Below are 25,790 nucleotides of genomic sequence, written 5' to 3'. Positions count from 1 at the left end.
TTATATAGCTGGTTAATACATATAATTGATCGGTGCAATTTGCTTTTTAGGCCTACGCTAGTACAGTCTATGAGTGCCGTCTTGCCTGATGTGATGTACTAATGTAATTGCAGGATACTACTTCTCTCGAGCTAAAAAAGTCTGCTCACTGTCATCTGAATGATTTGTAGCAAGCACCATGCCATATTTAATTGGATGTCATGTAGTAAACAGATATCGATTTAACAGATGTGTCAAGAATCAAGATAAAAAAAAGGTAGTGTGAATCCGCCGACCTTCTTGAAAAGCTATGGAATGTATCACACATAGCCACCTGAACTCCGAGGGATTTTCTCTCCATATACTAAACAAAAACTAAAGAACACAACCAGGCTAAATAATTAACTCCGGGATTAAATCTCTCCATGACCAGCACGAACAGACCGCATTAAACCGCCACGTGCAAAACTAAAGACATTCATTCGGGAGCAGCATGGTACTTTTCGGTTGCGGAGCGAAACAGTTCCTGCTGCTGTCGTAGAAGCTCTTCTTCGGATAGTCCGCTCTGCTCCATCTTGCTCTGTTTCTTTTCTCGTGACTAAATTCGCAAGGCATGTTAGCAAGGGAATTTATTGACAAGTCACTACCATTTCACGACATACTTTTAATTGCTCTTTGTGCTCCTCTGCGACTGCAAGAACATCCTGAATATAGTCACCGAAGCCGAGGTCTCGCAGAGCCCGCTCTACATGTTCACAGGCGATTGTTTTCTTTGCCTCCTTCTCGCTAATATCGTTCGCTTCGGAGGAGATTAACGTGATAAATTCAACGCAGCATTCCATAAGTAGGTCTCGAGCATCTTTGGAGAAGGTTTGGCCGGACGACGGTGGTAGGATTTCGGTGATTATCTTTTGGACCGTGGCTAGAGAAATCGCAGTTAGTACTGGTGATCAGTAGGCAGGTGGGATATATTTTCAAGAAAGTGTGAGAAATAAAATAGCATCAATACTAATTAACCCGGCTGTGCGAAGTGTCACTTGAAGAAACACACTTGGTACACACCTTTAGGAAGCGACAGGTCATCATTTGCTGTAATATATCGAGAATCAGCGCATAATCCAGACCATGCCAAGACCCGCGCAGATCGTACTTACAACTGAATTCGCGATCTGACATTATGGATCAAAGTGTAAGAATTTAATGGAGGGTCAGATCAACATGCACCAAGCTTGTCGTCAGAGCGGAGTTCCTTGGAGGCTTTCGTGTGAGTCTGGCGCTTGGGTTTATCAAGAATGATCTCCGCGCGGCTTGAATTTAGGACCTCAGGTACTGGTCGGGCCGGAAAAACCATAGGCGAATGCCTTTTGTCGGCAGAAACACACCGCTTCTGGCTCTTTATCTTCGCTGTGCAACTTTTTCTTTTTCCCGTTTCGTTTTCTTCATGCTAAAAATTTCGCACAACAAAAGTGTCCTCTAATGTTGAGGAATACTAAAATACTAATATGCAGATATTGAGATTGCTGTTTCACTAATGGTATGTTCATTCTTCTTTTATTATAACTCCTATTACTATGATGATCATTGCTTGTCGCCCCTATCATACCCTTCATGGTGACCTACACTGTCCTAGCCAAACGGACTCACTGATAGTATTCTTACATTTATGATGTTACTCGCACTATTTTGTTGGTCTTTACTGACTTCTAGAAGATCTAGGTGTTATATAGTGCCATATGGAAGCGATCCCTCGCACATGGACTGCAAGTCGGCTGTTGGTTGAGGGTAAAGAGCTGTGAGATTTATTGGAGTTACAACGTAAAAAGGTATGAGTTTATATTCCTGTATACTATGTCTTTTGTAATGTGATGAACAACCTACATTCCATGCTAAGTATGAAGATGCTCTGCGTCTAATGCTTCTAAAATGTAATGCTTTTCATCTTTCGACTGATTATTACCATATGTTACTTTTCTATATATCATAGATTCTTTCCATGGCGGTATCAACTGACCGTTGAACAGGTATCGAGCAGTAATTTACTGGAAGTCCTGCAGGGCTTGATCATTCCATCTGCATTCATCAGATGTGCACTATGATAGGGAAATTAGGAGAATAGAAATTGAACTTACGATAGAAATTTTCCGGACAATGAATTTGGAGCATCAATTACCAGTTTGGCCATCACATGGCCTGGTTGTTCTGGTTGAAGTAGTTTTCCATCTTTGTGAACCGTAATGAATTTGGCATGGACCTGTGGCTCGAGAGCTGTGGCGTAGTCTTCCCGCAATTCTCGTTGCATATCGGTATCAACCATACCGGGCCGAATAGACACAGTCGTTACCTCGGGCTCTTCTTCCCCTAGGCTCATGGCAAGATGGTTCATTGCCGCCTTGGTTGAACCGTACAATCCCCAGCCCCTGTAGGCAGAAACGGCAGCTCCGGATGAGGTGAAAATAATTCTGCCCTTCGCTTCGCGAAGCGCGGGCAGACCGGCTTTAACCTATCGCAAAATGAGTGCCCATTGAACCCAGCGAAACCAAATTCATTCTCAAAGGCGCACGGGAAATTCGCCATTCCACTTACAAAGGCTACCAAGCTGAAGAAATTGATTTCAAACCCTTCTTTCCATTGCTGTGGATCCGCTTCGGCAATTTTCCCTACCTGTCCTAACACTCCGTGGTTGAGAACCATTCCATCTAAGCGTCCGAAAGACTTAAGGGCTAGGTCGACTGCTTTTTGTGCAAGAGAGAAATCTGTGATGTCGCCATTGAGGACTTCGACTTGTTTCGTGAATTGTTCTTTGAGTTTCTGGAGGGGTTCCAAGCTGCGCGCGATTACCACAACATTGTGGGATTGAGGCGCGGCCAGAAGGAACTTTGTTACTGCAAGACCAATTCCTGTACCATGAGTGAATAAGATATTAGTCTTTTGTCTTTGGTCAATGAACACGGTAATTGTTGAGTGTTGTTACCTCTTGAGGCACCGGTGACAATGAAGGTCTTGGCTGACATTGTGCTTGAATCTTAGGTAGAGAGATAGAAAGAACTTGACCTAAAGAATGTGATTCCTGAACTAGACTAATAAATTGGAACAGAGGCAAACTCGAAGGAGAGTGGAAGAATAGGTTCCTTGGAAGAAGGAAGAAGGTAGATATCGACGCTTGGGGTGATGTAACTCCTGTACGAAGTGGGGCAGACAGGCATCGTCTCCAACCAAGCAATTCATAGTACAGCATTTACGGAGTATGCCTGTGCTCCGGAGTATCCATCTCCTATTGAGGTTTGTCTATTTAGTGTTTAATATATATATATATATTTTACATCTATGCAGCTGACAAAAAAATATTTTTTATATTTACTTCTGGGCCGAGGGCATGTGAAATTGAAGTGTTAGCAACATTATGAAACTTTCTAAGGCTCAAATTAATGTCGCAGGTATTGTACGTGAGTCCTACATGAGAAACTTTTAGGTTGCAAGGAACCAAATAACAATGTCCGCGTTGCTCATCATGGATCCGTAACTTCCGAGTGCTAGAAGGTGTATAACTGGGTAGTATTCTCCGTACGGTCAGGATGGAGATAGCAACACCTCTCTATCCGGGGATCCCATCTATATTATGTAGGTCCCCCCTGCAACTATCAAAAGTTGGAGGACAGGAGTATATCCTTCTTTTATGCATTGCTACTAGAGCTTTACTTACCTTGTATTGCACTTAGCAGCATAACGAAGTCGGATCTTGCATCATATTGGCGCTTCATACATCTAAATAAGACCTTACAGTTTCGCCCATTTGACCTGCGCATAAAGGCACCAATATGCTAATTATGATCCTTGGGGGAGGTACCATTGGCTCCTCAATTGCGTACTATTATGAGTCTAGCTAAGTAGAGATATTCGTATTGTTGCATCTTTGTCTTAATTGTTTAGTGGTGCATCGGGTTATGCTGCATTTTTCTAGGCTAAGGATTGGTTTGCTCCTTCCCATGCCCCTCTAGGAGAGTTATGGTTTAACCTACATAATTCTCTGGTTGTCGAGAGTGGTGTTACCGAAAATATGTTGCCCTAAGTCTGTAGCCTATTCAGATAAAGCCGGTGCTGTCAGCGACAACCAACTGCCCGAAGCGGCCGCTGGGTTGAACGAATGGATAACAGTTGAAATTCCAAATTGGTTGACATAACGGAGAGGAACAGCGGTGGGGAAAACCAGCAAAAACGATACTGTTGTTCAAGTGTTAGTGGTGTCAGGCTCTCCACCGGAATATCGATTCTAATCTATGACCAGAGATCCATTGTAAGATTATCGACATTTCTCATGGATGCAGCACACCGGCAATCTCTCGCGGTGTTAAACTTCACCACCCCACTAGAGCCCTATCTATTGCAATAGACCAAGACAGTGGTACTCTTATCGCTCTTCTGCCCACAGATCGAAACGCTCTTCTGACTTGTGTCATTCCAATCCTCCAAGCTCAACTATTCTGCCAGGGGTGATAACTTGCAATCTTAGACCATGACCCAAGCGCTCATCCGGAGGGAGGCCATACTTGCACGCCAGGCAGACATATCCACAGCACGGCGCCTGTATGAAGTTATCTGCCACGCAGGTGCTGCAGCCATTGCATCAGAACACTGGCTGCAGTCGATTCCATTCAAGATCGAGAGGGTTGTCATCAGTGGTAGAAGGATAAGAGCACTTTTCTCCCTTATCCCTGTGAGAATATGAAATAATTCAAGAACCACCTGCTACCCAAGCATCTGAATATCCTTGAGATATGAGCCCTCCAAACGGTGCACTGTCACGACCTTCTCCCAGTACTTGCCGATATCAACCTCATCGTCCCCCACCACTGTAACTCTCAACCTTACTAATAAATCCCTTACATGCTGCAGTGCCTGCTCTGCGTCCAAATGCTCTTCCTTCCAAGTCTTGAAAAGCACTGGTCCCAGTCTCTCTCCCCACTAACTCTTGATGTAAGCCCCGCCTCAATCGAGTCCTTTTCATATTCTTGTAGATCCACCTCTTGGACTAGGATACGTCGCTGGGTCAGCAGGGAAAAGAGGAGAATAGTTCGTAACCGTCACTATATATAAACGCCTCCCCTATACACAACCCATCTATAGCCGATCTTCTGGAGCCAAAGGCCGCACTCGAAACCCGATGCCACCTCTTTTGCCCACCGTGGTGCGCACTAGAATCTGATAATCGGGCCATTCTCGGAAGAGGCAGTTAATGGTCTCGAGGCTCGATCTGGTCGCGAGCAATTGCGAATTTAGCCCCAAGCAGAGCCAGAGCGCTCTAAGTCAAATGAGGATTTATCACTGAGTATAGCAATTACGATCATCTTGTAGCAAGTCCCTGTGACGTCTTTGGGAACAATCTCGGCCGACTTGTTAGAATGAAGAAGAAATATGACGCGGAGAATATGTTCGACGACAAGTCCTACTCCTTGCTCGCTGCTTAGTTGCAGTATAGCTAGCCTCCTAGCTGGATGCTGGACATTATAGACTGCATGACAGGGATCTTTTGTATTTTGCAGTTAATTAAATGCTGTAAAACGTTTTCATACAGCCACTCCATGACAAGTAGTACTCTAGTGCGAATAAATTACAACCCCATTTTGGCTCTGTGCAGTTACTAAAATCGCCCTTCCCACTTTTCTCTGCTCTGTTCAGTGTGTTTCTCAGACACCGCAAATTTTTCAAAGACCTATAAAAAGTCCTCCTTCCCCACAGAACTATTTGTCATGGCAGATGGCGTAGCTCATGCACAACTTTTGCAATAATCCATTGTATGCGCTTAATGACGGCCTAAGCCACTGAAATGTGGAAAACCTCGGCCTTCGGAGACAGCCAAAAGGAGGAGCCCAATCTCTGATTCCCGAACATCCCTGTCGCAACACGAGAAGCCTGCATGATCTGGTCCGTGCCATAATCTTCAAAAACCATGGAACAATTGAGTGTTTCGGAATTACCACTCACAGTCAATGCTCGCTCTAATCTCAGTGGTGCTATTATCATAGTTAACTAGCCGTTGGATTTCGGACTATATTTACTTTATTGCATGACTATACCGTCTATATTTCGGCCGAGAAAGAGAAGTGATTTTTCTTGACCACTGGACAGGTTCAAGTTAAGAAACTTGGTTTTAATCGGGCAAATGGAACACCAATCCCAGGACCTGTTGTCAATAATTCCGAAGATTTGTCTTGTTAACTAGGGCCTTGGCACCCTTTTTACTCCCGTTTGTAGTCCTGTGGAATTTTGTTGATTCCTATATCTCAAATTCAAACCTCCTCAGTGATAAATAGGCGAGAATAGAGAGTACCAAGAATTGTATGTCTGGTCTCTGTAGCATATAGTCGACTTTCAAAGTGTTCTGGAAGTAATTTAAAGGGCAAATATGTTCCCAGGTTCAGACAACCTGCATCACGCAGACCCATGTCACTTATCAAATGCAACCCTATCCTACCCCTGCAATGGCAACAAGAGCTTCGCTTAAATGATTCCACATGCAGTATCATCCTGCGAGAATTGCTCCAGGGAAGAGGTTACCATTATTTAGTCTCTGACGAGCCTGCAACTTCAACTACAACTAAGTTTGTTACTCAACATAGCATGGTATGTGCGCGCTTTCTCCTTGGAATATACTAAGCAAATAGAGAAAGTGTAAACGCCAGTCCAGGATGACCTCAGTCTTAATTTGGGGACCAAATACCACGTCTTTCGACTGGCTGGCTCTTTCGAATATGCAGAAGTCCTGGCTTATCTGACGAACTCCACAATCCTCCCGTCGGATCCTTTTCCGCTGTTTTACTTAAGTGGGATAGTATGAACTGCCAGCTTTAGCGCCACTGAAGTTTATATATAGACACTGGGATTTTGGTTACATTGCACTAGCAGCAGATACGAACATTACTTTCCGAGTGATATATACTTTGAATATATTCCGCATGGAATACTACTAGGCAGAATGGCGCTAAATGAGCGGGGTCTTCGTTAGAAATGCAGTTGAGTGATTTTCCTCACCAACATAGCTTGACAACACAAGCATCTGAATTATACGAGAAATAAAAAGGAGATCTCTGCGTAAACCAATTAGTCAATCTTTGCGATAGGCTGCCAGATTTATGCGCCATCAAAGCCAAGCATCCTCGGCGCAGCCTGTTTGTAGCCACATTTCCATGATGGGTATGATAAGTATGATGAATGATACCAAAGGAGTAAGCCGTACACGAGATAAGAAATGTTCTGGATCATCGGTTATGTAAAAATGGTGAGAAAATAGCATGCGTTGGTGCTTAGTAGAGCCTTCCAGATCTGCATTTCGCGTATTCTCTTAGTCTCTAGGTACCATCCAGCCAACCGTTGATGATTTGCGACCGATCTGTCAACTCGTGCTAAATTTACACGTGTTAATGGGCTCCACGCGGATATCTTAATATTCCGAGTAGATCTGGCGAGCGATCGAGGCAGGAAAAAGCGGGCCAGGTCTCGTATAACTTCATGAGTTCCATCCATCCGAGTTAGTTATTGGACAAACCTCAATTGACTAGGCCTCTTGGTAAAGCGTAGGATTCGCTGAGACTCAGTCTGAAGAAAGTGCCGGTTATTGTGCTCCGTGATTAGAAGGAACAATGAAAGCCTTGGTGGTTCGAGAATCCACTAGGCCTTCGATAAAGCCTCTAAGGGATGCAATCGCTACATCTTTTCACACCCCACGCCGTGAACCCTTGAATACACAATGAGTCCAAAAATTTGGCTTCAGCCCTCCATGCAGACATTACCCTCGACCCCAAGCACTATCACAACGACAGAGGGAAGACCGGCTATGTCCTCAACAACCGCTCCCGATTTGGCACCTTTGAGGAAATCGTGTGACGCCTGCAATCTGGCCAAGGTTAAATGTTCAAAAGACCAACCATCATGTAGACGATGCGACATCCGTGGTGTGCGCTGTGTCTACAGCATCAGCCTACGATCGGCAAAACGACACCGAAATGTTGATCCAAATAGCCACAGTATTGCCAGTCCGTCGCAAGCTATAGGCCCTTCAGAGATGTCGCCTCGACAAAGCCCACTACCGTTTGGGGGGACACAGTTGGACGAGTGGGACTTTGGATATAGTGCGGGCTTTTTTCGGGAGGGGAACAGCCATGATAATGATGTATTGGGTATATTTTCCCGCGAGGTTCAACTACCTAGCACATTTCATCACCCCGCCTCTGTACCCTCGAGTAACCAAGTTCCGGTATATGCCAATTCGTGGACTACCGCCACACCTGCTACTTCGGTCTCCACGGAGTCTACAACAACAACGACGACCCCAAGATCATCGACAACCACTGTTTCCTCTTCGCCTTCTTCTTATTCTCCCCGGCCGTGTGCCTGCCAGCGCGATATCGTGAGGAAACTCGCCGAATTCAACGCTCGCAATTTGCAAGATGGCATGCTTCTCGACGACATATTAACAGAAAACAAGGCCTCGATGGCCGTCTGCCGGTCTGTCATGGAGTGCTGTGACCTACAACATAACAATGACCTATTACTGCAAGTTGAGCTGGCCGCTCTGCTAGGACACATGATAGCCGTTTGGGATCGTGCTTTCCAATACCTCAGCGATCCCTCTTTCCAGTCTGTACGATTCACCTTCGGCTCTTATCAGTTGGATCAGCCCGAAGAGAGACTCTTACAGACGAATCTAGTGAAAATTGAGATGGCTAAGATGAGCTCCTTACTCGACGATTTTGATCGAAGATTTTGCGCCTCCAATAATTCCAGACCGGGGGATAATCCACACCCTGCAGCATCATTACTCGCGCATCTTAAGCAGAAACTCCAATTCGATTTCGAAATTCCGCCGTCTTGGACCTCATGGAGGTAAATTGTATATAAATATAGAGGGGCGATTTTCTCCCTTATCTGAGGTTTCAAGCAGCGGCATCTCTCAGTGTGTTATTTTATTGTATAGTTTTCTTAGTTCTGTGAATAAATTCAACATAAAGAACAGTACACTGATAATTGGCCAAAAATAAGCCACAAGCCAAATACCTTATTGTCATTATCTGACGCACTGCGTGTGTCGATCTGTCTTGATTAACCATGTTGATGCCATTCTGCAGGAGTAACCTTCGAAATTTGTCTAACTATGCTTTCCTTTTAAAAACCATACCAAAATTGCGGTGACATTTAGCTTGATAGGTCCATAATAAATCTATGTGTCTATGGCATGTAATTAAACGTCAGGTGAATCAGACGATGTGAACCGTGGTGGAATCGGTGGGTGAAATTTATTTGACGCATATTTGAGCCTTGTAAATCAGGTATAAATCAGGTATTCATTCTGGCCTTAGGCATCAGATGGCGTTCTGTCGTCCTTAGTCAGCATTGTCCGAGATCGAGCTCTCCAGAATCTTCAATGTCTCTGCTCAGAAAGTCTCCGCACGGGAACCTTGCTTTTCCATCCTCGCCCAATCCTCTTTATCATTTATCCTTTATCATATCTTCAGATTCTTTTGTTCTCTAATAGCTCTTTCAGCTCCTCACGTTTAGCACATTTTGACTCGAGCGCGTTCACATAATCATCATGGCCAACTATCTCGCCTCGATTTTCGGTACGGAGCAGGACAAGGTTAACTGTTCTTTCTACTACAAGATCGGCGCCTGCAGACACGGAGACCGCTGTTCTCGAAAGCACGTTAAGCCGTCCTATTCCCAGACCATCTTGATGCCAAACATGTACCAAAACCCCGCCTACGACCCAAAGAACAAGATGAATCCCAGTCAACTGCAGAACCATTTCGATGCGTTTTACGAGGATGTATGGTGCGAGATGTGCAAGTATGGTGAGCTGGAAGAATTGGTGGTCTGCGACAACAACAACGACCGTAAGTCTGATCCTGGTTTACCTATTCGTCGTGACTACTCAACTTTTGCTAACACTTCGAGTCTCTGTAGATCTTATTGGGAATGTCTACGCTCGATTCAAATACGAAGAAGATGCGCAAGGAGCCTGCGATGCGCTGAACTCACGTTGGTACGCGGCTCGGCCCATATATTGTGAATTATCGCCGGTCACGGACTTTCGAGAAGCATGTTGTCGGTTAAATAGTGGCGAAGGATGTGTACGAGGAGGATTCTGCAATTTCATCCATCGGAAAGACCCCAGCAATGAGCTCGATCGGGACATCCGCCTAAGCACGAAGAAATGGCTGAAAGACCGGGGCAGGGATGCACGCAGTGTCAGTCGCAGTCCTAGCCCGGAACCGACGAGGCGGAGATTCTGATACTGTCGATGGGTTTGATCTGCTGTTGCTTCCATATGTGGCGTTGGGGATAATGGCCTCTATTGTCTGTACTATGTTATTTAAATGTTATGATATCAAGCCTTGATAGCGATATTGTCTTGCCTTACCGTAGCGAGTTTAATTAGCACCGGCAGAAGTCTTGGCATTTGGGACGCGGGGCGCGTCGACCGCGTTCCCATTTCCCGATTCCATCATTGTCATTCCTCCGACTGCCTCTAGCTTTAGTGACTAGAAAACGTACAATCAACATGGCTAACAATGGCCACGAAACTGGCTACAGTGATGCGCATCGTGCGTTTCTTCAAGCCTTTATGGCACGTTCGACCATGACCTTTGACGAGGCAAGGCCCATCATGGCAGCTATCTCTTGCGTTGCTGGTACTTTGTCGCAGCCTTCTCCCGCACTGACTTTTGTCGATTTGCTGACTGTGTCCTGGCACTAGATGGCGGATCAGTTTCTCCAGAAGATGTAACAGAAGAGGAATTCTCCTCGTACATTTCTATGGCCAATACGGCTATTTCCCCTCTCGATCTCGAGATCAGAAGTACTCTCCGTCAGTTACCGATCGACCCTGAAGCTACCGAGGTCCCAGCGCCGGAACGAGTATACGCTCTCGTTAATACGACCAGTGATCCTTTGACGCAATTGGCGACCACGTACTCAGCCGATGAAATCGCGTTCGTCAAGCGTGTTCTCGACGCCATATTCGATACAAACAACACGAGAAGGTCTGAGGCGATGGTGGTCAGCGGGATGCAAGCAATTCAATTGGCCAAAACGTCCTCTGGAGATTCTAGTCGCCGCGAGTCGAATATGGCGACCGAGCAGAGTCAAGGCGGGGCAGCACAGTCGTTGGGTATTTCACAAGCTGAAACGGTATTGAGACAGCTCGTGGAAGATGGGTGGCTTGAGAAGAGCAGGAAAGGATTCTATAGTCTGAGCCCACGAGGGTTGATGGAACTACGAGGGTGGTTGGTTGCATCGTATAATGACGAGAATGAAGATGACTGCAGATTTGATAAAATCAAATTCTGTGCCGCCTGCAGGGATATTATTACTGTGGTATGTTGCGTATTGACTAATAATAGCGTCTTGAATGAGGTGCTGACTGGTCTAGGGTCAACGCTGCGTGAACCGTGACTGCCCGGGCAGACTTCATGATCATTGTATTCGGAATTTCTTCCGCATGCAGCAGGCTGAGAATTGCCCTGTGTGCAAGAATTCGTGGCCCGGCGATAAGTTTGTTGGAGAGAGGGCGATTACCACGACAGATCAGTATATACAGGGCAGAAGACGGGGCAACAACAGTCAACGACAAAGTGGTGGCGGCTCCAGCTCGCAGATCCATGGCACGAATGTCGAAGGAGAGGACGACAGTGATTGAACGTGAAGTCAAATGCCAACGAGTTTCAATCCATTGCGATTATTAGATCTCTTCATGGCGAGATCTGACCCTAGGCGTATCGACGAACCCTGGTGACGTGCGCGTCACCCAAAAAGGGACCAGTATCATGCATCCCGTCAGTTTCTGAGGTCCTAGGTAGCCCGGATATTTCCTTCCTTGGTCTTCTCCAATATATTGCTTTAGACCACTATCTGTCAAACGATGGAAACATACCTAGGCATGTTGGCTGAGCTGTGAAAGCTTCCAGAGCTTAAAGTGTTTGATTCAACACTCCCTTTGAGTACCGTGTCTAGTCATGTCTTTGGGCTTTGTTTAAATTGACTTGGCTATACAATTACCGGAAACAGATAGCGTACAAGCATAGGTGATTCAAGTTATAGATTGGCTATGATTTGTTGAATGGAATGTTAAGAAAGATGTATAATACCTATTCATCTATCTAATGTATTATTTTGCCAATCAGAAATAAGCAATTATCAGGCCTAGTGTGTCGGATTGCTTGACTAGACCCATTGAAAACTATTAAGGGCCTATGTGAACCTTCAGACATCTACAGTACTTTTCTAGGTGTTATCAAGTTGGCATAGCCGGAAAGTCACCAAAAAAGCCATTCTCACTTACATTTTGTACCCAAATATCAACGCACCTATGCTTTATCTAGATAAATCATATGAATAATCATGTTTATTCATTGGTCTAACTCTTCATCCCAGTTGGGATACTCCAGTTTCGGTATCCGTACCAAAACCGATACTGAAAAGCCGCGACACAACGCAGCAAGAACAAAACTAAATGAGTAACTCTATATTTGACTATTAAACCCACCCGGACATAGGTAGTTAGAAGAGAAAATGAAATAACGGTCGACTCACCCCAGTCACAAACCAAGCCCGAAAGTAACATACATGAGGATACCAACTTTCCGAGCCGATTCGCAAGAAGGGTTAATGGGTCGACATTTATGAAGTGCGTATATTGTAGTATTAAATACACCTTGATATTGACCGAGAAGAATGCAATCAAAACGTCGAAGATGAGGTTTAGAAAGAGTCATAATTCTCGACGACTAAGACGTAGACGAACGAGGTTCAGGAATGAGGTGAATGCAGTGAGAAAGCTCTACATAATTGTTAATATGCTGGAAAGGAGGAATAGAAACAAGGCTCACTGTACATACCATGATGCCCATGCCCATTGATGACTTATAAAGAGTCCATCGCATGCTATCGTAGGAATTGGTTATAATATCGAAGATAGCAACAAGTACAAAGAACCACCGAGAGCCATGCCAGAAGGGTGACGACTCTCAAGAAGGGCTCTTCAGTGACTTGGTTTGATATATTCTCGGATTCATATCCGTGGGCCAGATTGGAGCACAGATTCGCTGAGGAGTGGTGTATTCTCCGAGACTTCGGCTATATTTGTTGATGGTTGTGTAAAGCTTAAGATGTTTAAGAAAGTAGATGAATCAGAATGACATGGCAAATCCAACCCAGGAGCTAATTAGCATGGGATATTGGACCAAGGTAAGACTCATCCCGCTATAGAGGTGGGCTTTGTGGGCTTGCTGTTTCTTTCATATAATAAATCCACCGTGGCATTTTCATACCTTCAGGAAATGGCTAGTTTTATTACTATTTCAATCAATTTTCAATGTTTTTTTCTCCGAGTTTTTGATAGCTTAAATAATCACTCAATAATATCGAGTGTTGGTACAATTTTCAGTTGAGGAATATATTAGATGTAAAATAAAGAATTGGCACGGAGGCTAAAACAGATCTATACAGTTCAACAGATGGGAGCTTGGGTAGAGCATCTAAGAGCCTTATAAATATAAACTTGCTAGATACTACACCAAATTCTAATCTAAAAATTTCAGAACCTTCTACAATAAGTCTTCGGTAAAGTGCCATATCTGGGGTGGATAATGAGACTCAAGCGTCGCCCCCAGTGTAGTACGTTCTGAAATAGTGCTGGAGCAAATTGAGCTCACGATAGAAGCCGTGGACTATTACCTCGAATTGAACTGTCAGCCTGTATGTGGAGTGACTACTAGGGGCGATAACTTCTGGATCTGAGAATTTGAGCCTCCCTTTTGTCTCATCTCGTGGAGTTCTTCCACAATGCATAGTACTTTTGGCAAAATAGTGACACAAGAACAGGAAGGATAGCGTAAGGGCTTCATTTTATGTTCTTGGGAAACGACTTGGACTATCTCATGATTTAGTGAGCCAGGTATCCATCAAGAGATACATGTGCAACTATGAAAGAGGTGATCAACTATAAGCTTCGCATTGTTGGCTACCCATAACAAACTTCACTTTGGTAAGAATAATAAATGTGACTGCTGGGCAAAAGAGTCAGCCATTCACTGCAAAACTTTAGAATTCATAGGCTCCAAAGCCATATATTCCCTAGTACTTGTGAGAACCAGGCTACAGTATTAGTTCCACAATTCTGGGCAAGTTAGAGTGATTAGAGTAAGCATATTCACTCAATATACAAGACCAGGGGAGCGAATTATCAACATAAATCCTTCTTTATTCATACCAGTGTCTTTGGAAAGATTATCATAGTGATGTTAAATTTAGTATATATTTGTTAAGGCCATTCACTTACATGATTTATATTCCATAACATAAAACCTCTAATGGAAATTACTTCTGCCTTTGGCCCTACTCCCTAAGGGTGCTGCCTCCTTCCTTCCTCCTCCCTAACCTTTCACCCATTATAATACTCTTCCAGTGTAGTAGAATTTTATCTATACTTCTTTGTCAACTTCTGTCCCACCAGCTTGTTATCCAAGCACGTTGCTTGACATGAAGCGCTGTCTTCTATAATCTGCCATTATCAAGCGTTACGGTGTGTCCTTTGTTACATCTGAAGCTTCCCAGACATCCTCTATAGCCACGTCGATGATCCCATATAATATCATTAAAACGGAGTACATGGTAGGCTTACGTACGAGCAAGGCAGATAAATATCAAATTCTGATAGCCCACAAAGCAACGACGCAGATAGGCTTTGTTTCTGGAAGAGCACGGAACAACTGCTCAATGAGGAAGAGTGGTTCTAATCTTTTGGCTTATCCAACCAAGAGGTAGTATTCAACAACGTGTGCGAAGTTGTGGGAATATGCATTGACAAGCAAGTCCTTCGAGCGGCTGGTAATTTCACCCATATCCAGGACTTTCTGGCTCACATCGGCAAAGTGACAGGGGCCAGGAGATTTCGCTTTCGGGGTGTGACAAGTTCTCAAATTACATTGGATTGTTAAAGGGTTTTGTCAAGAAAAACCATACAACCAACTTAAAACTCCATGCCTCTAGTGAAGCCAATATAGTGAGTCAAGTTTCAATAGTTTATGTAGGTAGTTATCAGCGGCTTAACTGGCTTAGTACCGTCCGTAAAGATCTAGGCATTGATGAGTTCCAGATAATAGTAAATATTCATTCGCTTTAATTAGATAGGACATATTTCTTTCAGTTCTGGCGGACCCAGATCTATCTATATTCAGTTGGGAGAAGCCAGGTCAGTCCCTATAGTTTTGTTCCCGGTAACACTTTATATGAAAAGCATAGCCTAAAGGAATGAATATCATGTCAAGGGACCATTAATGTGAAAATATGTTCGAATGCATCAGGCACGAACTGGTACATTGGATAATTTTATATACAGATCATAAAAGTCTTGATCAGGTCTTTTTTGGACTACTTCATCCACTATCCTCTTTGAGTAAGTTGGATGGCCTGGTAGGCGTTGGAGATAAAGCCATCGTGTGGTCAGCAAGCCAATGGATCATTAAATATAACTTCTACTGCACAACTCACTGAATTAGCTCTGTTTCATTGAATGCGAATAACATACCCGTCCTCAATATTGGGTGCCATAACCGGTGAAGTTGGTAAGCGTATCTAGGCCCTATCTAAAACCTCTAGTGGCATGCCTTTATCCGGCTGGGTTGATTGAATCAGATGTTTGGACCACTTGTGTTCAAAAACTCGGAAGTGTCATTCAGTATGTTCACAGTTTGCAGGTCGTACAGGCTATTCGCATCATTCATATTTGAGTGTGTGGGAAAGACGCTGGAATTAAATCCTACAGACCTTGATATCAGTATATTAGCTGACGGCCAGGAGTCCAAGGATACAAGACAAAAGCACAAGGTTGAGCTCCCTCCACAGGAACTGGAGGCGACGACTAAGCACCCTCTCCCAAAGAAAACAGTGGGCGATAACCCGCCACCTGATATTTTTTTTCAAATTGTACGTCTATGCAATAAACCTTTGTCACTACTATTGAATTGTTCCCCTTGTTTCCCCAGGCTATACCACAAATTTCTGGTGCGTAGTAAACCATTGATCTAGCATTTAGAATGAACTCATGAAGTGTAGCCAAGGCTTCACAACTCATGTTTCTCTTGTATAAAAATCTACAACATGGTCAAGCCATAGACGCAGCCCACCCAGTTAGAGTCACACTATCTTATACCTTAAAACATAAATACAACCAGAATGAATCCTTAAAGGAGTCACGATAAAACCTAAGAAATAGGCTGTAGCCTAGAACTGGCAAGGGTACCGATTGTCTTCCGTGGTGCTTTCTAATGTATGGGGATGAATTACCTATTGTCCACAAGACAACAAACTGAAAAGCTTCAGATAAATCCACTGCGTAGGAAGCAAGTCCGTGTCCTGTCCCTTTGGCCTTATTATGCAAGTTCACACTCAATTAGGCTCTCAGCATCATGTTCCGTTGAATAGATTTTAACAATATTCATCCCCACCGATCCAATCAAAGCGTGCCATTGGCATAATGTATGTTCTTGAGATGCCGATTCTGCCATCAAAATAATGTCTAAGCTGGTAGTTTCCCAGTTCGCATTCGTCTCAGGAACAACGTTTTCGTTGATCAGAATCTTACTATAACCAGGATTCATGGCGTCCTTAAGGTTTGTTAGAATGTTGCGGCACTTATCGTCGTTCCAGTCATGCAGAATTGAGTGCAAGTAGTATGCACGAGCACCTGGGAAAGATAATTATAACGTCATTTCTTCCCATAATCTAGGGCTAAAAATGTCTGACGCACTTTTAACCGGCTGCACTTTGAAGAAATCATGCGCCATTAGTTCAATGTCTGTGTCCAGGTTCTCCACTTGACTCAACATAGTAGGGAGGTCTTGAAGCACCAACCGGCCGGGAGCTTGAAGAAACTTTCGGCGGAATTCTGACAGATCATGACCTAAGCTTCCACCGACATCGACGATCAAGACGTCTTCTGGGCTGCTGGATGCTATTCTAATTAGTCGCTCTTCAATGGGGTAGAAGCCGTCATCAATCCAGCTAGGGCGGCCCAGGTGGTAGGTGGACATGTGATTATGGAAAAGACTGGAAATGGCTGGGTTGGCCTGCAGGAACTCGAAGAAATGAAGGCTTGTTTGAAAGGCAAATTGAAACGGACAGTTTCTACTGTCGTCTGGGCTCCGGTACCCTCTATTTTTAAAATATTCCGGAAGGGCAAGACACCCTGCGGTAATACATCCGGTCTTGTATATTGGATATCTGTAGAGTTAGCCCCAACAGAGCCAAGACAGAAAAGAGGGAAGGTAAGACTTACATGCATGGATACGAATCACCAAACCGCGGCGTGGTCATGGCTTTGGAGAAGCCAGTCCTACAATACATATCAGGACCGCTTTCCTTAATAACACCCATTGCGGCCAGATGTCTCAGAATCCGTGCTCATTAACAAATCAGTAGGATGCAGAGGCATTTCTCATTAATAGGCAACAGCTTACCCAGAAAGACCAGCTCAGCTCCGGTAGCGTTCGCGAGCTCGGTCGCTGACTTTGGTCTATCATCGACGGCAAGAAATTTGAAGAGACCTAGATTGACGCTAATCTCAATTGCTGCAAATGTCGTTGACTGCGTGTTCCAATCAGATTGGATCCTATTTTGCTAGCTCAACAGCTGCAATGAGGAGTACTTGAGACCAACAGTGTCTAACCATAGCCTCTCTGGGAGTTTCGAGGGCATAAACTAAAAATCGAGCAGCATTGAGCAGATCCAAACGCACTGAAGACGCTGCGCCATCATTAAGTCTGAACGTAGAACCATTCTTTTCTATCTGTTTAAGCAACGTTGGCACGGCATTGGGATCGTTGAGCTGGAGGGCAATACAACCATCGCTCAGAGACGGTCTGTCAGCATTGTCGTTAGAATGTCCATAGATGCGTGCATTGCTCAACATGTCCAGTGTAGGAGACATTTGGAATTAAAATACTCAATGGAGCCTTTCATGGGCAATGTCAGAATGGCAGGAGAGGGTATGCATGTAACCATGTGGGAGCAGATTACTAGTCGAATACATTTGAATTCTAGACATTAGTTACTGTTAATGATTTACAGAATCTTCCATAAATGTAGAGCGCGCAAGCAATGCATTGGCCTCGTGGTCATAGTACACAGCACGAACTGTTGGTGGCAAACGCGTCCTACCTTATAGTTCCGGGTGGTCCACTTTCGACAGTCGAGGCCGTCACTACGGCGTCACCCTACTTCAATGTCAATGTCAACATTCACCCTAGACAGATGTGTAGCTACGGAAGGCGCTGAGCATACATTGGCCATCCATGTTTTAAGAGGCGGCAAGCGCTTTACTCTAGGAAGTTGTTGCACTGTGCCTTGGATTTAATGAACCTTACCAGATAAACTTCAACCGAATCATCCTGAATGCTATTCGAACCTTCTCCATGCACAGCAAATGACTACATCAAACTCAAGCTCATCATAATGACTTTAACACAGCAGCCCTCCTTGGACATCATCAATAGTTTCATATAAATCTTGCTCCTTAGAGTATTGGATATTTTATATGATTTGTGTTATTTTATTCTGTCACTAATTCCGACGAGAAATATGGCTTCAACGGAGTCATTCTACCTGCCAGAGCAGGAAATTTTTGTAGGTGTTGACTTCACCCTTTCCTACTCTCAGTCTATTTCAATGCTGCATTTACCCCACAAAGCAAAACATACAATAGGTTTTGAGTAACAATTTTTTTTTCAAGTGTAATGATGGGAGAGAGGAAGATCTTCTTCAGTTCATCCTATCGCACCCGAAGCTCTCGGAGCTGCGAGACTCTCCATCCGCAGTTTTGGATGCAATAGATGAGTACGGTCGAAAAAGAAACTTTCTTATGAACGTCGGCCAGTATAAAGGGGCCATCATTACCGAGATAATTTCGCGTAACAAGCCAAATACCATGCTCGAAATTGGTGGTTATGTGGGGTATTCTGCCATACTCTTTGGTGACGCCCTTCGTCGCGCCGGAGGTCAAAAGTATGTTAGTCTGGAAATGAGTCCAAAGTTTGCCTCCGTGGCGAGAGAACTTGTTGCTGTTGCTGGATTAGATGGATTTGTGGAATTCCTGGAAGGTCCCTGCAGGCAGTCACTTAAGAAGCTTCAGGACAAGCCCTGGGATATTATCTTTTTGGATCATGCGAAAGCAGATTATCTTCCAGATTTGAAGCTCTGTGAAGCTCTAAAGCTTATCGCTCCAGGTACCACAGTTATTGCAGATGATATGAAACAACCTGGAAATCCACAGTACTCAGAATACGTCAGGTCTCCTCCCAAGGCCAAACGTGTGATATATAATTTATATCGAGACGGAGGTATTGCAGACGATCCTCCATTAGGAAACCCTACACTGGTATATGACACGGTCATAACTGAAGGAATTCAACCGTCAGGTCCGGCTGTGAGTAGCCTCTCTAAAACTGTTTACCCTAGAGAGATGTCAAGGCTTACAAGACAAAGGATGCCATTGAAATATCTAGATGTGTGGATGGCGAGCTGAAGTAAAAAAGAGGCGCAGCTCCTGTTTTAATCTATTATATGAGAAAGGCTTCAAGTTGGCATATCGGCTTTTGAGCCTATGGCCTAGAGGTTGGTTGATTGGATTTTGGTTATTTGAATGTATGCTATGTTGTAGAACCAGCTATGGAATACGGATTGAATTCTCAGAACATGAGAGCAAAACAAGGTCAAACAAAATGATCTAATCTGGGGCACTTCAAGCTTGGGGATGCCCCCGATTGTTCAGAAACTCCTTCAGAGGAGTCATAATAGTGCCATCACGAACAGAACCGTAGATTTTGGCAATGTGTCCTCCAATAGTTCCATTCGCCCGATCACGAGCAGGGTAACAGAATGTGGGATGGTCAATCAGCCCCCGATGAAATGGTATTTGCAACTCAGACCTAATATGGTAGTACATTCGACTTGTAGCTCCGGCAAGGAATTTTGGTGTAGACTGATTCTCAAAAAAACTTTTTCTGACGCTGCTGTACGTTTCCATCATTTCATAGGCAATTTTATTCTCCCACGTTTGAGTCAATGTCCATATGAGTCCCATGTCAGCTTCCTGGGGAACTTGAACAGTGCTCACAATATCACTGAGAGATTCCCTGGCCACACATTCACACTTATCAGATAAATCCATACAATTTTTTTGCCGCCACCTAGCCTCCAGACTGTGCCAGATTTTCTCAGCATCTTGCATAGCATCTTGTGAACAGTGGTAGAAGGATGAAAAGAGCTGGAGAAACATTTTAAGACACTTTTCCTTCTCTTCAAGGATGAACTCCTCATGCAAAGCTCGGAGATCTAAAGCCTGGCAAACAAGATAAAGATAGGCAGCTGACATCATAGACAGGATCTCCACTGCCTGTGCAGAGTATCTGGCAGATATTAGAGCTAAAGAGTTCACAGGTTGGTTGTCCATCTCAGCAGTTTGTATGTGTCCTGTTATGGAGTGACTAAGGAATGCAAGCTCTGAGTAGTAAGCTGTAATATTCACATCCACACCTTTCATGGTGAATGATAAACTCGGATTGTCCGCACAGAGATTTGGAGGCAGCCCTTTGTTAAGGGATGGGTTTATTAATTCTGCAGACAGTGACATAAGTAGTCGACCGAACATAGCTAGAGCCGTCCGTGTCTTTTCCATAGCTGAAGTAATGGGTGTTGCTTGAAAGTTCCCCCCCCATAATGGATGCGGCTCTGTGCCTCATCAATTAAGGGGTTATCGGTTGATGAATTAAGCTCAACGTTAACTTGCCGTTCCGCTAGAAGGAGATCCTCTATATGTGGCCCTATCCACTGCGGAGCGGTACGGACGGCATAGCGATCTTGAACAAGTCCTACAGTCTTCGAGTCTCTTCGGTAGCTTAATTTTGATCCTTGAAGGAACGACCAGATATTTTCTGCAACTTCTGCCTGACCTGGGTGCGGTCGACACCGTGATATAAAGGAATCAAAGTTGTCCACAGTTCCCAGGAGTGCTTCTGTTCCCATTGCAGTAAGTAACTGTGAGAGAAGAGCCAAATTGTGGCTATCGTGTATCACCAGAACTGCTGCAGCTGTGCTAACAGATGTTCCATTCACAATGCTGAGCCCTTCTTTCGCCCTCATTCGCAGTGGTGCCAGGCCAATCTGCTCTAGGGCGTCTTTAGCTGATTTGACCCGACACTTTGCCCTATCACCGTCGTCGACCCAGACATAAATCTCCGGGCTCCCTTCAAGAAGCCCTCCAACGTAAGACAATGGAGCGAGATCCCCGGAGGCAGAGATACTTCCACGTTTAGGAATTAGGGGAAGTATATTTTCATTTAAAAGTTTAATCAAATATTGAGGGATTTCCAGTCGCACCGCAGAGTGCCCTCGAAGTAGTGAGTTGCAACGGATCAATACGGTTGCCTTGATGATGTCCTTTTCAAGAGATTGAGCATGAAAGTGGCCGTTCTTGTTTAGTTCTGGCAGTATACCACATTGATGATGCTGGAAAAAAGAATGCTGCAGGTCCTCCAGATATCTAGTACGAGCGTCTCCATTCCCCCCACAACCCGTATTGACTCCTGTGGCGAGTTCAGCCCATGATGAAAATAAGGACCGGAATATTAAGTTAAATACCGTAAACATTTTCGCCATTGAGCAGATGGTCATTGAGCGCATGAACGCTACGCTCTATTCTTGAGACCACACATTCTGTTGTCGAGATTGCAGATTGGGTATTGTATCTCACGGTACAACGTTATTATCTTTAAGCCCTAATTGTGCGGAAACATCAGACACTCACCTAGAACAGGCTATAACATCTGCGCTAGTTAGGGAGTACCCATCGAGAAGTACACAAGACCCATCGTTTTCAAGAGAGCTGAGACGACTCCAGAGTTGCTTCATCAAAGAAACATGAGTAGATAGGGCCATTTCTGTTTGCTATAGAGCTGGTTCACACAACGCTATTTCTCCCTGTAGTGCTTACTATGTTGAGTTTTAAAAAGATTGTTATTTCAATCTGGGCGTTACTATTTAACTAGACATCTATATACCTGGTACCCCAAGTTCTTATTCTCCAGGTATGGAAACTCGGAGTTGTGCGGATTCAAGTAAAAAAGCTTTTATGTGGCTTTTCTATTCCCGTAGATTTCTTGTTCCAATGATACGTTTTGACGTAATAGGGGGTTAAAAAGTTTGAGCTTTCGTTTTAGAAATGAGTGCTACGGAACAGAAGTGTAATCCGTACTCCAGGCGCATTATAGAACCTAGCAAATCAGTCTAAGGGCTGTAAAGCATAATCTCACCGTGGAACTGTGGGCCGGCTGTTCCGTACTATTAGGGCAAAAGTCTAATTGGATATGTACGAGAAAATAGGTGACGGACCTAACACCAAGATTTGCTACCCGTGACAAGATTCAACGCTTGATAAGTTTGTTGCTCTTCGAAGGCTTAAATAAATTAAGCTCTATTCTTACAGAAATCATTGCATGAGCCATTGTATCAATCGATGAAAGATATGTCCAAGGTAGATGTGCTCATTGTGGGAGCAGGGCCGGCAGGGTATGTCATGCACCATTTAGAAAGCAGGGAGTCATGCTAAAGGGATAACCATAGCCTAATGGCTGCTGCATGGATGGCACAAGCAGACATAGACACATTGGTTATTGATAAGAAGCTCTCTCACACACACTTTGGTCGTGCAGATGGCCTCGAAAGTCGTACCATGGAGATTTTGGACAGTTTTGGACTCGGTGAACAGATTTGGAAGGAATCCAACCATACCAATGATTTATGCCTTTGGGTAAGGGAACACTTCTAGTTTTATTAAAATTGCTATTTGACGTTGTTGTTGACGAGAACGATAGGGAGTAAACAACGGAGGCGTCCTCCAAAGGCTGAACATGATAAACAATATGCAGCCAGGCTGGTCCAGATATCGATCCTGCACTCTAAGCCAGGGTCGAGTTGAAGAGCACTTGATAAATTTTATTAAAGACCGTCATAGTGTTAGGTTCCAATGGGGGGTTACACCAGCTGAATTACATATACAAACAACTTCGCTGAGCGATCTTAGGTCCCACCCAGTAGAAGTTCATTGTGACGCGAAAGTTATTAGAGCAAAATATCTCATCGGCTGTGATGGTGCTCATAGTTGGATTCGAAAGCAACTGGGCCTTTACTTTGAAGGTGGCCGGACTCAAAAACAGTGGGGAGTTATTGATGCTATTTTTATATCAAACTTCCGTTCGTTAAACATTGATTTCATAGAACACTGGCTAATAAAATTACAGCTGATTTGCGGAGACGATGTATCATCAAGTCCAGGGCTGGTAACCTCATGGTTATACCACGGGAGGGAAATCTCGTTCGCATGTATATTCAGCTGCAACATGATAAAGCATCTCAATTCAGAGCAACAAATGATCCAGAGATACTAACTAATATAGCCCGGGACATTATTAGTCCATATGTCTTACAGGAGCGCCATGTGCACTGGTCGACTATTTACACGGTGAGCCACATGCAACATGCAGTGGAATTTTCCCGAATCTCCTATAGTAGTAACTGGAAGTGATTAGGTTGGTCAACAGATATGTAGAACTATGTCTCATTACAACAGAATATTCCTCGCGGGAGATGCGGTTCACACTCATTCACCCAAGGCTGGTCAAGGAATGAATGTGAGCATGCAGGATACTTACAACCTTGGCTGGAAGCTAGCATGTGTGCTCAAAGAGACTATAAACCCGAAAATACTCCGAACTTATCAAGAAGAGCGCCTGCCAGTATCTGAACGACTGCTTTACTTTGATAAACGGGTGTGCCACGGGCTGTGCAGCTGTAGCAAAGGTCAGGATGCATTTGATTTGGATTATAAACTCGCCCTAGAAGAGGAGAATACCTCAGCCTCTGGGCTTGCTGTGGCATATCAGCCTAATTTGATTATTACGTCCTCGTCAAATACTCATAGAATAACTCGGAACCGTCGGGACTCAGGGATTTGTCTCTCTAAGGATACGTACGAACTTGCAAAAAATATTCGGGTTGGCTCTAGACTCTCCAGTGAAGTTATTCTCCGACAATGCGATTCCGAGCCTATTCATCTTCATAAACTACTCGCTAGTACAGGGAACTGGAACCTGATTGTTTTTGGAGGAAACATTCTTGACCATGTGCAAGCCACGCGAATCACAACCTTAGCTGCGGCTCTATCTTCAGATAGTTCAACCATTCATCGGGCTAATATCACAGCAGCAGAGCACAGTGTTGGGCTATTTAACATCTATTTAGTTCATTCCGCTCCACGAGATGATGTCGATGTTTGGAGATTACCCGAACTGTTCCGCCCTGTCGTCAACCCTGCGGGTATGGACTTTAGACGAGTGTATGCGGATAACAAGCTACTCCATACGGAATCTGGTAATGCTTATAAAGCTTATGGTGTCGGTCCGGAGGGATGTCTGGTCCTAGTGCGACCAGATCAGCATGTTTCCTTCATTGGAGGTTTGGATGAATTTATTTCTCTAGATTCGTTTCTGAAGACTTTCATGTTGCTATAATGTTATGAATGGGAGAAAGGCAGGCATGGAAGATTTTATGCCTGGGGGTCAGGGTGCTGCGATGGCTGTACCCTAAGTCCTGTAAGGCGTGATCGAGCAATGGGAAAGGTTAATGCATGAGATATTAGGATTACCATACAGCACCATTGAAAAATAGCGCACCGGCCTAGGGTAACACAAGAGAAGTGGTATTTGTATTCAGGTACTTATTAGCGCGGGACAAATTAGGCCCTTGTCATTGTTCTGAACTGAAAACTTGGCCTTCATAGACAGGAATATAAGTTCCGTATATGAAGTTTAGTCTACTTTATTAAGCGTCAATTTAACGACTGGAAGGGCCAGTTTGCTAAGTATACTGTCTATTAGCACCAGCCAGAACTCGCATGGCGAGTCCATTTCATCGCAGTTATTTGAGATCTTGAGATCATGTTTTTAGTTTCTACCATGGTAGAACACTGAGCTTACTTTTCTACTACCGTGCCTTCCAGTGCCTCACTCCTTTCTCTTGGTGGGTGCACCAGAAACCCAATTCGCACCGGAAACCTAAAATTTTATCTAATTTCTTGATGTTAATCCCATCCACCTAGCTTGCCGAAGCAGTCAAAAATTAATAAATCTCATGTAATCGAGGCCTGCAAAACCGCCCGTAGTGAAGAAAAAGCCTAACCTCTCGGGGATCGTGTGGGAATACTGTTGGTTATTACCTGGCGATCAGTATCACATAACGACCGATATTGGCTGTACACCCACGTACATAAAATTCAAATCTCTGCAACTCCACCAAAATGGGCTCAATTGAAGCGGCTCTTAAAGTTGTAGAAAGCCTGATAGTAGGCAAAAAGGTGAATTATACAAAAATCGCCGAAAAGCACGGAATTAATCAAATAACCCTATCAAGTTGCCACCGAGGCACACAGCAGTCCCGAAGTACTCAGTATAAAAAGTAACTTCTCAACAACCAGCAGTTAAAAGTGCTTATTAAATGGATTCATTACTGATCGAGGTCTTCCACGTACCTATGAATGCTACGGAATTTTGCAAAGGAAATTTGAGGAGACGTAATAATGAGCTTGTTGCTTATTATACAACCAAAAAGCCGAAAAAATTGAATGATACAATGTATTATTTCTCTAAAAAGAATATTCTCCTAAATTACGCTGTAAGGGCCTAGAAATGCTTTACTGAATGAGCAAAAGAAGT

At 44.1% G+C, this 25,790-nt stretch overlaps 10 protein-coding genes across 10 annotated transcripts; 5 read left to right on the top strand and 5 right to left on the bottom strand.

The window, feature by feature from the left end:
- Positions 1 to 457: 457 nt before the first annotated feature.
- On the bottom strand, positions 458 to 1,155 carry nctB (negative cofactor 2 transcription regulator complex subunit NCB2; the record flags this gene model as incomplete). The annotated part of the gene is made up of 4 exons (XM_033567673.1): positions 458 to 577; positions 642 to 901; positions 1,042 to 1,068; positions 1,134 to 1,155. 4 exons carry the CDS (start codon positions 1,153 to 1,155, stop codon positions 458 to 460), a joined length of 429 nt encoding a protein of 142 aa, XP_033429668.1.
- Positions 1,156 to 2,015: 860 nt separating this feature from the next.
- On the bottom strand, positions 2,016 to 2,990 carry ATNIH1004_002989 (SDR family oxidoreductase; the record flags this gene model as incomplete). The annotated part of the gene is made up of 4 exons (XM_033567672.1): positions 2,016 to 2,049; positions 2,109 to 2,479; positions 2,563 to 2,876; positions 2,951 to 2,990. The coding sequence occupies 4 exons, from the start codon at positions 2,988 to 2,990 to the stop codon at positions 2,016 to 2,018; spliced, it is 759 nt and encodes a 252-aa protein (XP_033429667.1).
- A 4,730-nt stretch (positions 2,991 to 7,720) lies between these two features.
- ATNIH1004_002988 (Zn(II)2Cys6 transcription factor domain-containing protein) lies at positions 7,721 to 8,860 on the top strand (the record flags this gene model as incomplete). The annotated part of the gene is made up of 1 exon (XM_033567671.1): positions 7,721 to 8,860. The coding sequence occupies one exon, from the start codon at positions 7,721 to 7,723 to the stop codon at positions 8,858 to 8,860; it is 1,140 nt and encodes a 379-aa protein (XP_033429666.1).
- Positions 8,861 to 9,562: 702 nt separating this feature from the next.
- ATNIH1004_002987 (uncharacterized protein) lies at positions 9,563 to 11,668 on the top strand (the record flags this gene model as incomplete). Its single annotated transcript, XM_033567670.1, has 5 exons — positions 9,563 to 9,863; positions 9,934 to 10,012; positions 10,564 to 10,661; positions 10,727 to 11,346; positions 11,402 to 11,668. 5 exons carry the CDS (start codon positions 9,563 to 9,565, stop codon positions 11,666 to 11,668), a joined length of 1,365 nt encoding a protein of 454 aa, XP_033429665.1.
- Positions 11,669 to 16,400: 4,732 nt separating this feature from the next.
- Positions 16,401 to 18,322, bottom strand: ATNIH1004_002986 (uncharacterized protein; the record flags this gene model as incomplete). The annotated part of the gene is made up of 7 exons (XM_033567669.1): positions 16,401 to 16,714; positions 16,778 to 17,250; positions 17,306 to 17,362; positions 17,537 to 17,613; positions 17,675 to 17,888; positions 18,187 to 18,229; positions 18,310 to 18,322. 7 exons carry the CDS (start codon positions 18,320 to 18,322, stop codon positions 16,401 to 16,403), a joined length of 1,191 nt encoding a protein of 396 aa, XP_033429664.1.
- Positions 18,323 to 18,606: 284 nt separating this feature from the next.
- On the top strand, positions 18,607 to 19,554 carry ATNIH1004_002985 (O-methyltransferase; the record flags this gene model as incomplete). Its single annotated transcript, XM_033567668.1, has 3 exons — positions 18,607 to 18,651; positions 18,758 to 19,402; positions 19,483 to 19,554. 3 exons carry the CDS (start codon positions 18,607 to 18,609, stop codon positions 19,552 to 19,554), a joined length of 762 nt encoding a protein of 253 aa, XP_033429663.1.
- Positions 19,555 to 19,765: 211 nt separating this feature from the next.
- Positions 19,766 to 20,566, bottom strand: ATNIH1004_002984 (uncharacterized protein; the record flags this gene model as incomplete). Its single annotated transcript, XM_033567667.1, has 1 exon — positions 19,766 to 20,566. One exon carries the CDS (start codon positions 20,564 to 20,566, stop codon positions 19,766 to 19,768), a length of 801 nt encoding a protein of 266 aa, XP_033429662.1.
- Positions 20,567 to 20,676: 110 nt separating this feature from the next.
- ATNIH1004_002983 (aromatic amino acid ammonia-lyase) lies at positions 20,677 to 21,672 on the bottom strand (the record flags this gene model as incomplete). Its single annotated transcript, XM_033567666.1, has 1 exon — positions 20,677 to 21,672. The coding sequence occupies one exon, from the start codon at positions 21,670 to 21,672 to the stop codon at positions 20,677 to 20,679; it is 996 nt and encodes a 331-aa protein (XP_033429661.1).
- An 874-nt stretch (positions 21,673 to 22,546) lies between these two features.
- ATNIH1004_002982 (uncharacterized protein) lies at positions 22,547 to 22,902 on the top strand (the record flags this gene model as incomplete). Its single annotated transcript, XM_033567665.1, has 3 exons — positions 22,547 to 22,590; positions 22,645 to 22,831; positions 22,900 to 22,902. 3 exons carry the CDS (start codon positions 22,547 to 22,549, stop codon positions 22,900 to 22,902), a joined length of 234 nt encoding a protein of 77 aa, XP_033429660.1.
- Positions 22,903 to 23,633: 731 nt separating this feature from the next.
- Positions 23,634 to 24,590, top strand: ATNIH1004_002981 (uncharacterized protein; the record flags this gene model as incomplete). Its single annotated transcript, XM_033567664.1, has 1 exon — positions 23,634 to 24,590. The coding sequence occupies one exon, from the start codon at positions 23,634 to 23,636 to the stop codon at positions 24,588 to 24,590; it is 957 nt and encodes a 318-aa protein (XP_033429659.1).
- Positions 24,591 to 25,790: the final 1,200 nt, after the last annotated feature.

Source organism: Aspergillus tanneri (assembly GCF_003426965.1).
Source record: "Aspergillus tanneri strain NIH1004 chromosome Unknown AapTan_1_pilon_pilon_pilon, whole genome shotgun sequence".
Classification (NCBI taxonomy): Eukaryota; Fungi; Ascomycota; class Eurotiomycetes; order Eurotiales; family Aspergillaceae; genus Aspergillus; species Aspergillus tanneri.
This window is presented reverse-complemented; position numbering and strand designations above follow the sequence as displayed.